Raw genomic sequence first — 11910 nt, forward strand, 5'->3', positions numbered from 1 at the left:
AAGTGATATTCTATTCTATTCTATTATCTGACATACAACCCTGTTGGAAAATGACAAATATACTTTGTATATATCATTGTCATATAAAATGAAAAAATGCCATGATAGTAATTCCATAAATTTGCACTGCTTAAATTTTAGGACTTCTGTATGCAGTTTAAATAATGTCCTGTTTCTAGCAGGGAAATGGACAAGATGTGTCTCCCTACCATTTCATTATTATCATTATATTTTTATTGAATCTATTTTGTTATTCTAGCTTAATTTTAATTGATTATTTTTTATTTCTTCTAACGTGTTTATTTGCCTGTGTAAAGCACTTCGCCCACAGTGCTGTTTAAATAAAGCTGGTCTGTAAATAGGAGCCTGAATGAGGAAACTACCTGAACACCAACAATACAATAATACAACTAACTGTATTGATTATTCTTATTTAGACACTGCTGGGTATATTAAATACTTCCCAACCTGAATGTGTAAAGTATCTAGTAACCTAACTAATGTAGTAATAAAGAATTTCCCTCTGACATGAGTGGAGTGAAAGTAGAAAGTAGTAAAGCACAAGTACGTCAGAAGTGTACTTAAGTACAGTACAGTAGTATTTTATTGGATTTCCCGTGTTTATTGAACCCAACTGTCCATTTAACAGCAGCGACGTAAAGAAGTGCCGTCACATATAGAGGGGAGTCTGGCGGTGTCAACTTTTTACATGCTAAATATAATTCGTTCAAAGCGGATTTTACATTTGTCTAACACCCAACATAGAACTTATCACATAGTTTTACTTTACGTTTGTAAAAACACTGACCATTATTTAAATTAAACACCGTCTTGACAGCGCGCCACCCCTCCGGGCACAGTTGGTCTCGCCCGTGTCTCCCCAGCATCAAACGCACATGTTGGGTGTGTTGTGTTGAGCATTGCAGCGGTTTTACAGCGTTTATCAGAGCTGTGCACGCTGTCTGCAGGCCACAGTTTCAGCGCCACGAGCCTCTCGGTCCGTGAGAAACACTGAAAAAGCCGAGTTATTGTCGGAAACAGCTGCGAGGAGGCTGAAACGCGCCCGGCGTGGCTGCAGCGGCTACTGTCTGTCTGACTAACGTTACACCTGGCTGGAGGTGAGCACACCGACACACACACACACACACACACACACGTGTTTAACCACCTGTGATTTTACACTCATTACATCATGTAGCTGTCTGTCCAAGTGTCTGTCGGGGCTAGCAGGTTAGCTTTCTGTCAGACGCTCCACGTGAGAGCTCCAGGCTCCTGCTGTGCAGCCGCTTCAGTCAACACAATATTCACATTAAACCTAATGTAAGTACTGAGATACCTTGAGACACTTCATGGCTGTGATTTGGCAGTTTTAACCCGCGGAGGAGTCCTTTGGCTGGCAGGTCAGAAACCGCAGAGCTAGCCGCCGGGTGCCGGGCAGTGCCACGTAGCTAGCCGGCTAACGGAGCAGAGCGGCCGGTACTCAGAAACTCTGAGTACTGAAGTACTAGTACTGCTCTGTCACTACGAGGAAAAAGTCCTGCATACTTAGGAAAAGTAACGTTATGCAAGTACAATCAGGAGAATGTACTTGGTGTTAAAGTAGCCCGTGTCTGTACTGATATTGATTATTATTCCTCGTGCATTCACGTGAGAAGCTCTCAGATACTTTACTCCAGTAAAACTTCCAATACCACTCTCTCATGCCGTTAAGTAAAAGGCCTGCATGCCTACAAATAGTGACGTTATGCAAGTACAATCAGGAAAATGAAAGTACTTGAAGCAGTAAAATGTGCCTGGTGTAACGTTAATTGATCTCATTCCTCATCATTAATGTAAAGCAGGGTGTCGCTGCTGTAGTTGTTGAGCTGCAGCTGATGATTCTTTTCATTCTGGATCAGTCTGCTGATTATTTCCAACATGAATCGATTGTTTGTTTTGTAGAGATTCTTCCTTCAGCTGTGCTTGTGTAAACTGTGGGGGAGCTTAATTTATAATGTAACAGCATATTTTATAAGATGTTTTGTGTGTCTCAATTTGTAAAGTAATTAGTAACTAAAGATAAATGTAGTGCAGTACAAAGTACAGTACTTTTAGTAAATGTTCAGCGGCATTTACACACTTTCCTGGTAAAACTGTTCCTGGCTTGTAGGGATGCACCCAAACGAGAAGGATATCTGCCTGATACTGACTCCAGCTGGATCCGGTGTGGGTGACAAGGAGGCCAATCGATTTAATTCAATTGTGCGTTATTAAATTGAACATTGGGCCCCTACCAGCCAGTAACTGTGGCAGGAAGTTGATATTTGTGTTCAAAAAAGGAAATAACAAAACATAAATTCTGCCACTGAGTCATGAAAACAGGAACTCGTATCCAGAACTTTTTTCCTCCTCCGTCTCATCCCATCAGGCTTTGAGGCTCGCCGTGCGACACAATGAGCTCCAAGGTGTGTAAGAACTGCGGCAGCACGGACATCGATGTGGACCAGGCGCGCGGCGATGCCGTCTGCATGGGCTGCGGCTCCGTGCTGGAGGACAACATCATCGTGGCCGAGGTGGAGTTTGTGGAGTCGAGCGGCGGAGGCTCGCTGGCCGTCGGACAGTTCATCTCCTCAGATGGTGAGAACGATGAAGAAAAGGTTCCTGCTGACGTGAAAGTCCAGATTCAGCTGCTGATCTGGATTTGTACAATCACTTCCAGTCACGGAATATAACGAAGTACATTTAGCGTGTAGTCCTGTTCTTAAGTACAACTTTGAGGTATTTTTACCTTACATTTCATGACTTTCTACTTGAATTCAAAGGAACATATTGTAGTTTTAACTTCACTACAGCTGTGGCTACTTTACAAATGGACATATAACACAAAGAACATGAACCACATGAAATATGATGGAGTAAAACAATAAACTACCCAACAGTATGTAAAATCTGAGCTTAAATGATTAGTGGATTAATCATAGTTTTTTGTATTTTAGTAATTTTAGTGTTAGAATTTTCTTACTACTTGCAAACTAAACAATCGATTTAATTTATAGTGAAAATAGACATTTTTACTTTTAATACTCTCTGCCAAATATTTTTTTCCTGACTAGACTTACTTTACTAGAGTAACATTATTAATGTAGGACTTTTACTTGTAACAGAGTATTTTATTTTTTTACATTGTGGTATAAATACATTTACAGAGGAGGAGGAGGAGGAGGAGTGGCTGCTTAATGTGAGCAAGACGAGTTATGTTAATTATAGCCTGACAGACTTTGAGCAATTTAAAATCTGATACTGCTATGTATCTGCCCATATTCTTTTTTTTTTCTCCCCTTTCTTTTCAGAAACCCAAAACATAATAAAAGCTTACCCCTAACACATTTTATTAAAATGATGTCCACCCACTAGGGTTTACTCCCTGAAATAAGTCATCTTGTGACTTTTTATTATTTTTTTTAAAGCCACTGAATGAAAAGGAGAAGCATGCGCACAGTGAGTTTTTACCTGTCCGCCATGTGTTTGATGTAAAGCTGCTATTTGAGTTATTGTGTTGTAGTTCCTCAACATGTCCACTAGAGGGCGCCGTAGGATCCTTTATAATCAACCTGCTCAGGATGTATTGGCCTTTCGCAGGGAAGATTGTTTTCTTTAGTTATGAGATGATAGTTTGACATGAAATTAGTTTAAAAATTTGACAGACAATAAATTTTCAATAGTTCTGACAATCCTCAGTCACTTTACAAGCAAAATCTGCAGACATTCCTTTATTTGGCTTTAGACCAAAGAAAACACTGCTGATGATTTTTGGTTGCAGCCCTGCTTATGTAACAGTAAGATTTATTGAGATTTCTTTTCCGCTGCTGGCAACATGAGCTTATCATCCTGCTCTTACTTTGTGTCTGCTGTTAAACGTCCTCATTGTTCGTTTATGGTGCACGAAGGATTCAGAGCATTTACCTGGGTAAAGTATAATATTTGCCTCCAAGATGTAATGGAGGAGAAGGTATAGCTTGAAATACTCTAGTAAAGTATAAAAACCCCAAATATGTACCTGAGTAAATCTACTTAGTTACATCCCACCACTGTTGTTAGCTAAGGTTCACCACAGAGCAGCAACTGCAGGTTATTTCTAGATTGATTTAATATGCATTAGCAAAAAAAAGTTTTTAATCTATCAAAAGTTTTCAGTTCACTCTGACTGTAAGATGAGATTTTAATAACCTGGAAGCATCAGATGTTCCAGCTCTAGTGAAATATATGATTCATCTGTAATAGTAGGCCTGTTGTATTTACATTAAACTCTAAAGTCAGTATGCATTTTCATTCGTTATGGAACAGGTAGCGAGCTGATCAGTGGGAGATATTTACCCCTCACACCCCCTTTTATTGTCCACACAGGCTGCTCGGGACGCTTTCATTGAAAAACTACGGCTGTACGGGTTCATATTAAAGCATTTTTCTGTTTTGATTTTGTAAAATTTTTCAATTAAAATAAAATTTTTGTTTTTACTGAAAACTAAAGATGCAGCTTTTTATATTTTCCTCTGCTGATACGAGTGTGTCCGCTGTTTGTCTGCAGGCGGAGGCCCCAACATGTCTTTTGGAGACGGACACTTGCAGAATTGTGGGAGGGAGTCCAGAGCGCAGACACTGTCGAGAGGTGAGTGACCAGCAGAGGGCGCCACATACTTCCTTAAAGTTCCCATGAGCCCGTGCTGTTTCTCTTCACGGTGACACGAGTTCGTCTGTTTCTTCACGTAACTCGTGTTAATCGATCGTCTTGCTGCTTTAAACTCGACTGGCTTTTTGTTTCCACAAGTAGAAGTAACGGCAGCAGGGTGGCTCAGTGGTCGGCGCCGGGTTAATGCACAGGACAGACTTCTGTCTGGTTTGGTTTTGTGCCAGTAAAGTTGATTTGACAGTTTTGAGTTGCTGAGGGTCAGGATCATCATTGTTCCACACCGAATTGTACAGTTTTTGTTAATAGACACTTTTATTAAGCCCACAGATTACATCCCTCTTTACATCAACATTTCTTCAGGACTTTCTTCAGGACTTTAATGTGCCGACAGAGACGTGGTTCATAATCACCACTTTTTCCAGCTTAGTGTGTTTGTATATATGTGTTTAATCTTATATTGTATTGCGTGTAAAGTCCTCTTGCAGTGTTAATTAAAGGCTTCTCAGCGTTTTCAGAGCAGATTATTTACCTTGAAGCTTTTTATCCTGTCTGTTCAAAGGACGACTCATAAATGCACCTTTTCAGCTCAGCAGAGGCCCATTTTTGTATTTATTTTTTTGTATAAACTGTAATGTCGTGAAAATTCAGTGTTTGTATGTTTTTACCATCCGTTTTAATGATGAATGTCGATGTTAAAGTTCAAACACTGGACTGTTGGTTCGGCATGTTGGTTCAGCTTTTCCTCACGAGTCTGATGTGATGCTCAGGAACAGAGCCGGCCAGCGTTATGACGGTTTGTCTTCGTCTCACTGGTGAACAGAGGTTTTATTTAGAATTTCTGTGGTGCAAGTTTGTTTTTGAGCAGCTGAAAACGATGTTAGTTGGCACCAAATTACACATCTGTCATCTTACGATCAAGAATTAGGAAAAATGAAGGTCCCATATACAGTTCACCTTATGAAGCATATCGCTGCAGCCTAATCTCTGGGCACCTCACGATTCGATTCAGAGGGCTGCGATGCGATTTTATAAAACGATTAGCGATGCATAATTTTTTTTTTTTCTATACAGGATCTCAGGAAAATTACTAAGCATTTCATTTGCAAATTTAAAACCCAAAAGAAACATCTCCTGATTAGCTTTAAAGGACTAGTTTGCATCCCTAATTGAGTTCATTAAGCTCAGTGGTCCCTCATTTCTTCAACAACCAGCTGTCAGACTCTGCAGACTGAAATCTAATAATCAGGATGTTCAGTCTGTGAACAGGACAGAGCTGCACACCAGTTCAGTCTGAGCTCGTCCCCGATGTTCTCAACCCTGGACTACTAGGTTAGTTAGTACTGACGACACACAGCTGAGCCAATTAATATACTTCGTTAGTTAAATTAGTACATTATAAACAGCCAAAAACGTGCTCGCGATAACGGCATTCACTCAAGCAGTTGGGGAAACTACAGACTTTTATCGGACCTACGCTGCACGTTCACTGCCTAAAATCACATTTGCTGTTGTTGTTTTGTGTTTCTATCAAGTATTTAAGGGGTTTTATGTTTCAACTTGATCCATCTGTGAGATAAAATGTAGATTAAATGATCAGTAAAACATGTAGAGGAGGGGGCCGCGGGTTTTTCTCACAGCTGGACAGTAAGACGACACTGGAGAGAGATTTTAGTGTGTAAACGTCTTGTTGCACGAGAGAAGATATTTCTAGTATCTGTGATGAGCCAGTCATCGATAAATCTGTCAAGCTCTAATGTGACCCGTTACCCGCTCATCTGGGGCCCCCCGGGGCGGACCCCGAGGGGCCCTGTGGGTGTTCTCACGCTGACACAGGAGTTTAATCTCAACAACTCTGGTCAACAAACACTGCACAGAAAGAGACAAAACGCAAACAAACCCAAAAACACATTTGGCTGGCGGTGGACTCGGCAGGCTGCCGGGCAGAGAGCCAGCGCTCTGATAGGAGGGCGAGCAGCTGCTTACTGCGTCTGCTCCGACGGTGATGTTTCAGCGGCGGAGCTGCAGAGTCACAGAGCTGTCAGACTGCAGCAGACGCTGAGTAATGAGAGAGTGTGTGTGTGTGTGGATAAGGGATTAGTTTAGTCACTGTGTGTGTGTGTTGGAGATAGGAGGAGGATGTTCGGGGAATACTTGTGTTGTATTCAGTGTGTGTCTTTGACGGCGTGCACGAGGAAAAGTATTGTTTGTGTGTGTGATGGAGGGTTTGGTTAGGATGTTGTGCTCCACTGTTTGTTTGTTTGTGTGTGTAAATATTGCTCCTGTCACTGTCACAACTGCTTAAAGGAATCATTTGAGATTTTGGGGGGAATGTGCTTATTTCTGTTGCCTGCTTGCTGCTTGCCGCTCTCCTGTCTGTACCCATAAATATGAAGCAGGAGGCGCTTAGCTCATCTTAGCAGAGCTTAGCATAAAACTCCTTGCCTGGTTCTTTCCGACGGTAAGAGAACCCGCCCACCAGCCCTTAGCAGGAGAAGCTCAGGCCTAAATCATGTAGGTGATCTGGTGTCGTGCGTCACAGCTTACTGGGACACGTGATGGAACTCGGCCACTGTTAAAGGATGGCTCTATTTTTACATATGTTGGTGTTAAACATATGAACTGGTTTCAGCTCAGACTGTTACACCAGGTGTCATCATGGAAAGGATCCCTACGAAGGGACTCCTACTGAAGTCTCGCTCTGAAATCTCGTGAGAGGCGAGTTGTTGCAGGAAGACCACGGTGGAAACGAGAGTCAGACTTGGAGAGAGGAGTTTGTTGTGTTGGAGTAACGTTAGGAAATGAAGTGTTGTACGTACTCAAACTCCTCGCCCTCGTTCCTGCCGACTGAAACCATCTACTGCACAGACTCCAAAACGTTTTGTACCTATGAGTCATCTGGACCTCAAAATATGTGAAAACTGAAATTATCTTTAACAAAATTTCATTTGTGTTTTTTCTGCTGTGACAGTCAACGTGTCTGCTGTGGAAAAAGGGGAATTAACACTTTATATCTCACTTGTTTTTAATGCTTATAAAAAGTTTTTGTGCTAAGCTATGCTAACTGGCTGCTTCATGTTTGTCAGACAGACATAAGAGTGGTGTCTGATTGTCTCAGAGATTCCTTTTAAGTGTGTGTTTGGTCCGTCTTTAACACGATTACTCGCTGACTGAAACGTAATGCGGTTTTTGAGCTGGATTTCCTTGAAATTTAATTTAGCTGGAAAGTGGATGAGGCGTTTTGTTTCTTTGTTTGGTCACGGAGCTCTGTGTGATTGCGTTTCAGATGATTAAACAAACTGGTGTTATCTCCTCATGGTGCGGACGCCATCGCGTTACAAACCCTGCTCAGTGTCTCAGACTCCCTTTTTAAACCAAAGTGTTTCTAAACAGCGGGATTGATTTTACTTTTCTTGTTGACCATCACCGCCTGACTGAGAGGGAGTTTGGGCTTTTTGTGGAGAGGCGGAGGGCGGCAGTCGCTCAGTCCAGAAGGACTTGGCTGCTCAGACCACAGATACAGAGTGTGGACTGATAGCAGGAGAGGTGCCAGTTCACCTCCTGGGCACCGCCGAAGCTGGCGTTGAGCAAGCCCCTCAACCGTTTCCTGCTGCTTTGACAACCCTGGCCAGCTTGTTTTTGTTTAGAAGTGTTCGATGTCCGAACCAGACAGAGAAATTAAACACGTGAATACTGTCTATCAGGCTGGTGTACACTTCCTCCAGGATGTTTGGACTGACCCCAGACTCCTTCAGTTTCCTAATCGAAAACAATTTAGTTTTTTAGTGAAACTCATTTGTCATCCATATGTTGACAGTGTCCACTGAGCGGCGGCTTGTCTTGTGTTCATAATAGTTTGAAGCCAGAATCCTAATTGAAAATAAAACTGAATTCATCACACAGCCCTGGTTATACTGTGTGTGTTGGTGTGTGAGCTGCTGTTGCAGTGGGAATAGCCTCCTCATGCTTGTGTGTGTTTAAGGTCTGTGGGGAGATTTATGGCCGTCTGTGGCTCTGCAGGCGTCTCTGAGAGAGGAACAGCTCCTCTTCTTCTTCTTCCTCCTTGTGTGTCATCCAGAAACTTTCCCCAGCGGCCGTCTACGCCTCCTCCGTCTCACCGCCGACTGATCCGACTGGTTTGTGTTGGCCAATAATGCATCAGCGGTCCCTCGTGTGTCGGTCCACAGTGCGCTGCAGTGTAGGCGTGTTGATGGGAATTTTAAATGTAGCTTTCAAAGCGGCTCCGGGCGAGATTAATGCGTGAATCAGAAAGCGGAGCTGCAGTACCAGCTGGGGGTTTGATTCCTGTAAATCTGTATGTAGAGCTGGGAGGTGTATGAATATACTGATAGGAGGCGAAATGTCGTGTGATTTTAATATTAACAGTGAGTCGAATGACTTTCCAGAAAACGGGGTCTGATGAAGCCACTGCACCAGCCGGTGAGGAAAGTGGAACATTTAGCAGCTGGAGAGCCGGATATTTTCCAAACTGGAGCTAAAAGAGAGTTAATATTTTATTACATTCAAGGTCACAAACCCGCCTCCTAATAAATGTTAATGGTCATTAGTTTCTGCGAGACTGTGGAGGAAGCATCAGCCAGAACAAGTGTTTCTGCCCTGACAGGCTCCATGCTGGTTTAGCAATTTGATTTTCTGAAGTGTCCTACTCCAGGAGAAATAAATGAATCAACCTGCTGAAGAAAGGAAGCGGCGAGCTCCTCCTGACAGGACGCTGTATCGATTAACCTGCTGCCATGTGGCGCTTAATCATTAAATGTCTATTAAATGTCAAACCTCCCAGAGACCACGGTGACGTCTTCAAATGTCTTGTTTGGTCCAAACCCGGAGAAGGTTAGTTTACAGTAACATATGACAAAGAAAAGCAGAAAATGCTCTCGTTCTCACCGAGGAGAATATAAATTTTCCACTGTTTTTGCTTTAGAAATCCTTTAAATCACTAATTTAATATCAAAATATAGATAAATGATTGACAGCTTGATTAATGGAGTGATTGTTTCAGCGCTGCTCTCGTGGTGGAGTTCAGATGGTCAAAACAAGAATGCCATTAGTGATTTGTAACCTCATTGTTTGTTCGTCTACATCCTGCCATGTCACAGATCCTCGTCTCAAAGCATGGGCCTTGAGCTTTGGAGAACTTATTGAAGACCTCCTTGAAATATATACTTTTTAAAAACACAGTTAGAATTCCCATCAACTGTCACACCGCGTTGTACTGTGAAACTGGAAACCGCTGCAGCCCCAGATCTCAGTCCAGATGATTTTATCCAGCTAATATTTCCATACATGTATGTTCCTTCCGGTGTTGGTGTGGGTTGAATTGCACTGCGTGTTTGACTGCTGGCGTCCTGATAATGATGAGAGGCTCGTGTTCAGCCAGATCATCACTTACCTGCTTTCCAGGTGTACGTAGGTGCTGGTATAAATGGCTTCATCAGATCCTGTGTATGGATAAATGCCACTCTGCTTCAGGGTGTCCCAGTTTCTGCTCATGGAGATGTTCTGAGGAGTTTAGTTATTTATTTAGAGTCTCTTATGGAGGAATCAGTCGCTGTTTTGGGGGTTTGAGCTGAGGAGTCATGTGAAGGGCAGGAAAGTGAGTTTAAAACCTGGGAAGAAGAGCCCTAATTACAGCTGCAGCGCTGAGCGTCTGCCCTACTTATCATCCATGACACAAACTTGGTAGAAATTAGGGTAGCAATTAACTCTTTTTATCCTCTACAAGCCAAAGCTACACGCTCACAACTTCTTTTGGATCTCATTCTGCTGCTAGAAGGTGGCTTTGTGGGTAACCTGTGTGTGACCGAGTCCAGTGGGTTTGTTTATTTACTGGAAGAAACATGAACAGAAAACTGAGATCCACATGGTGTGTGTGTGTGTGTGTGTGTGTGTGTGTGTGTGTGCGGATGTTGACATCTGAAAGTGCTTTAAACTGAGCAGCATGAGACCTGATGAGCTCAGAGCCTCACATTCCCAGACACACACTTGTTTGTACGAGGATACTCACCATGTTGAGCTCAGCAGAGGACAGACACACACACACACACACACACACACACACACCTGCAGCTCAACAGCAGTAATTATGAACTCCTGTCTTGAGTCCACCTGCTGCTACACCTGAGCTGGTTCATGCTGTGTGTGTGTGTCACATTTTCTTTTGCGTGTTAAGACGTAGTTATATGCACTTGCACATGTGGATAATGGAACCCTCGTGCTTGTCTCCAGGCGTGAGTCCTGACGTGTCCGCAGAGTCTTGTTTGCATAGTCTTGTTTATGCGCTTATGTAGTGGTGTGTGTGTGTGTGTGTGTTGTGGTCTCTTCAGTTTTGATACTGAGCTTTAGGTATCAGCTGATTCCGAGAACAGGTCTGATGTTGGGTTTGAGTAAGAAGCTGTCTGCCTCTCTGTGTGGAAGATGTGGGGGATGTGTGGGATCATTCTTTGTGTAACATCAGGCTTGAATTAAACGTTGCTTTCATAAGCGGAGATGGCGTGGGTGCGTCATAAACATAAAAAAACATAAGTCATAAAGTAACATTTGTATTTCAAACAAATGACGAACTTATTAGCACATTTTAACAAAACTCCGTTCCCCCTCGTGCGTCATGGGAATTCTGAGGGAGGGACGTAGGCTGCGCAAGGGTTTATTCACGGCGTCAAAGTCCGCTGGAAGCGTGCGGCTGCCCCACGTTAACAACTTCTGTTTAATCCGGTGGGTCCTCTTTGTGCTTCTACTCCGTTCTCACAGCTCTCTGTGGCTCGCTTTCATTCATCGTCTTGATGGGCGCATCTACCACAGGGAGAATATCAGAATAAGAGCGTTTTGTCGGCCGGACTTTGACTACATGTTTAGATTTTATTGATTTGGTGATTAGTGCTTTTTTGTGCTTCTATGATTAAATAGGCTACGTAGTTAAATTGTGTTAACTGTGTTTATTGTTGATAAACGATTGGGAGTCTGTACCGGGTATTTTATTTTGAAATTTGACCGGATTCTGTGCCGTCTCCGTGTCTGACTTCCTGCCCAGATCATCTGCTTGTGCTGCTTGACGCTGGGACGCTTCCGGTGTGAGCACTAACATTTAGTAGAGTGGCTGCGATCAGCTCCGGCAGCAGAGACGCAGACGGACTCGGTGGGCTTTTGGAGTGAGTCCGGGTCACTTTGTAGCAGGTGGGCCCTGTGCTGAAGCCCCGCCCCCCCTGTGCTGAGAGCCAGGCCCCCCCCCC

General features: G+C 43.1%; 1 protein-coding gene across 3 annotated transcripts in view; it reads left to right on the forward strand.

Annotated features, from left to right (window-relative positions):
• The first annotated feature begins 880 nt into the window (after window positions 1-880).
• The window catches only part of LOC123978972 (transcription factor IIIB 90 kDa subunit-like), a 167183-nt gene continuing 156153 nt past the window's right edge, over window positions 881-11910 (forward strand). The window contains exons 1-3 of one of the 3 annotated variants that reach the window (XR_006827108.1): window positions 881-1118; window positions 2408-2616; window positions 4565-4645. Coding sequence is in view for 2 of the 3 variants with exons in the window: in XM_046062638.1 (XP_045918594.1) it covers window positions 2433-2616; window positions 4565-4645 (265 nt within the window). In the remaining variant the exon portion in view is untranslated. Of the gene's footprint in view, window positions 1119-1206; window positions 1321-2407; window positions 2617-4564; window positions 4646-11910 lie in introns of those variants that run through there. The other 2 variants (XM_046062638.1, XM_046062639.1) reach the window with 2 other exon arrangements.

This window comes from Micropterus dolomieu, linkage group LG11, assembly GCF_021292245.1.
Source record: "Micropterus dolomieu isolate WLL.071019.BEF.003 ecotype Adirondacks linkage group LG11, ASM2129224v1, whole genome shotgun sequence".
NCBI classification, from domain to species: Eukaryota; Metazoa; Chordata; class Actinopteri; order Centrarchiformes; family Centrarchidae; genus Micropterus; species Micropterus dolomieu.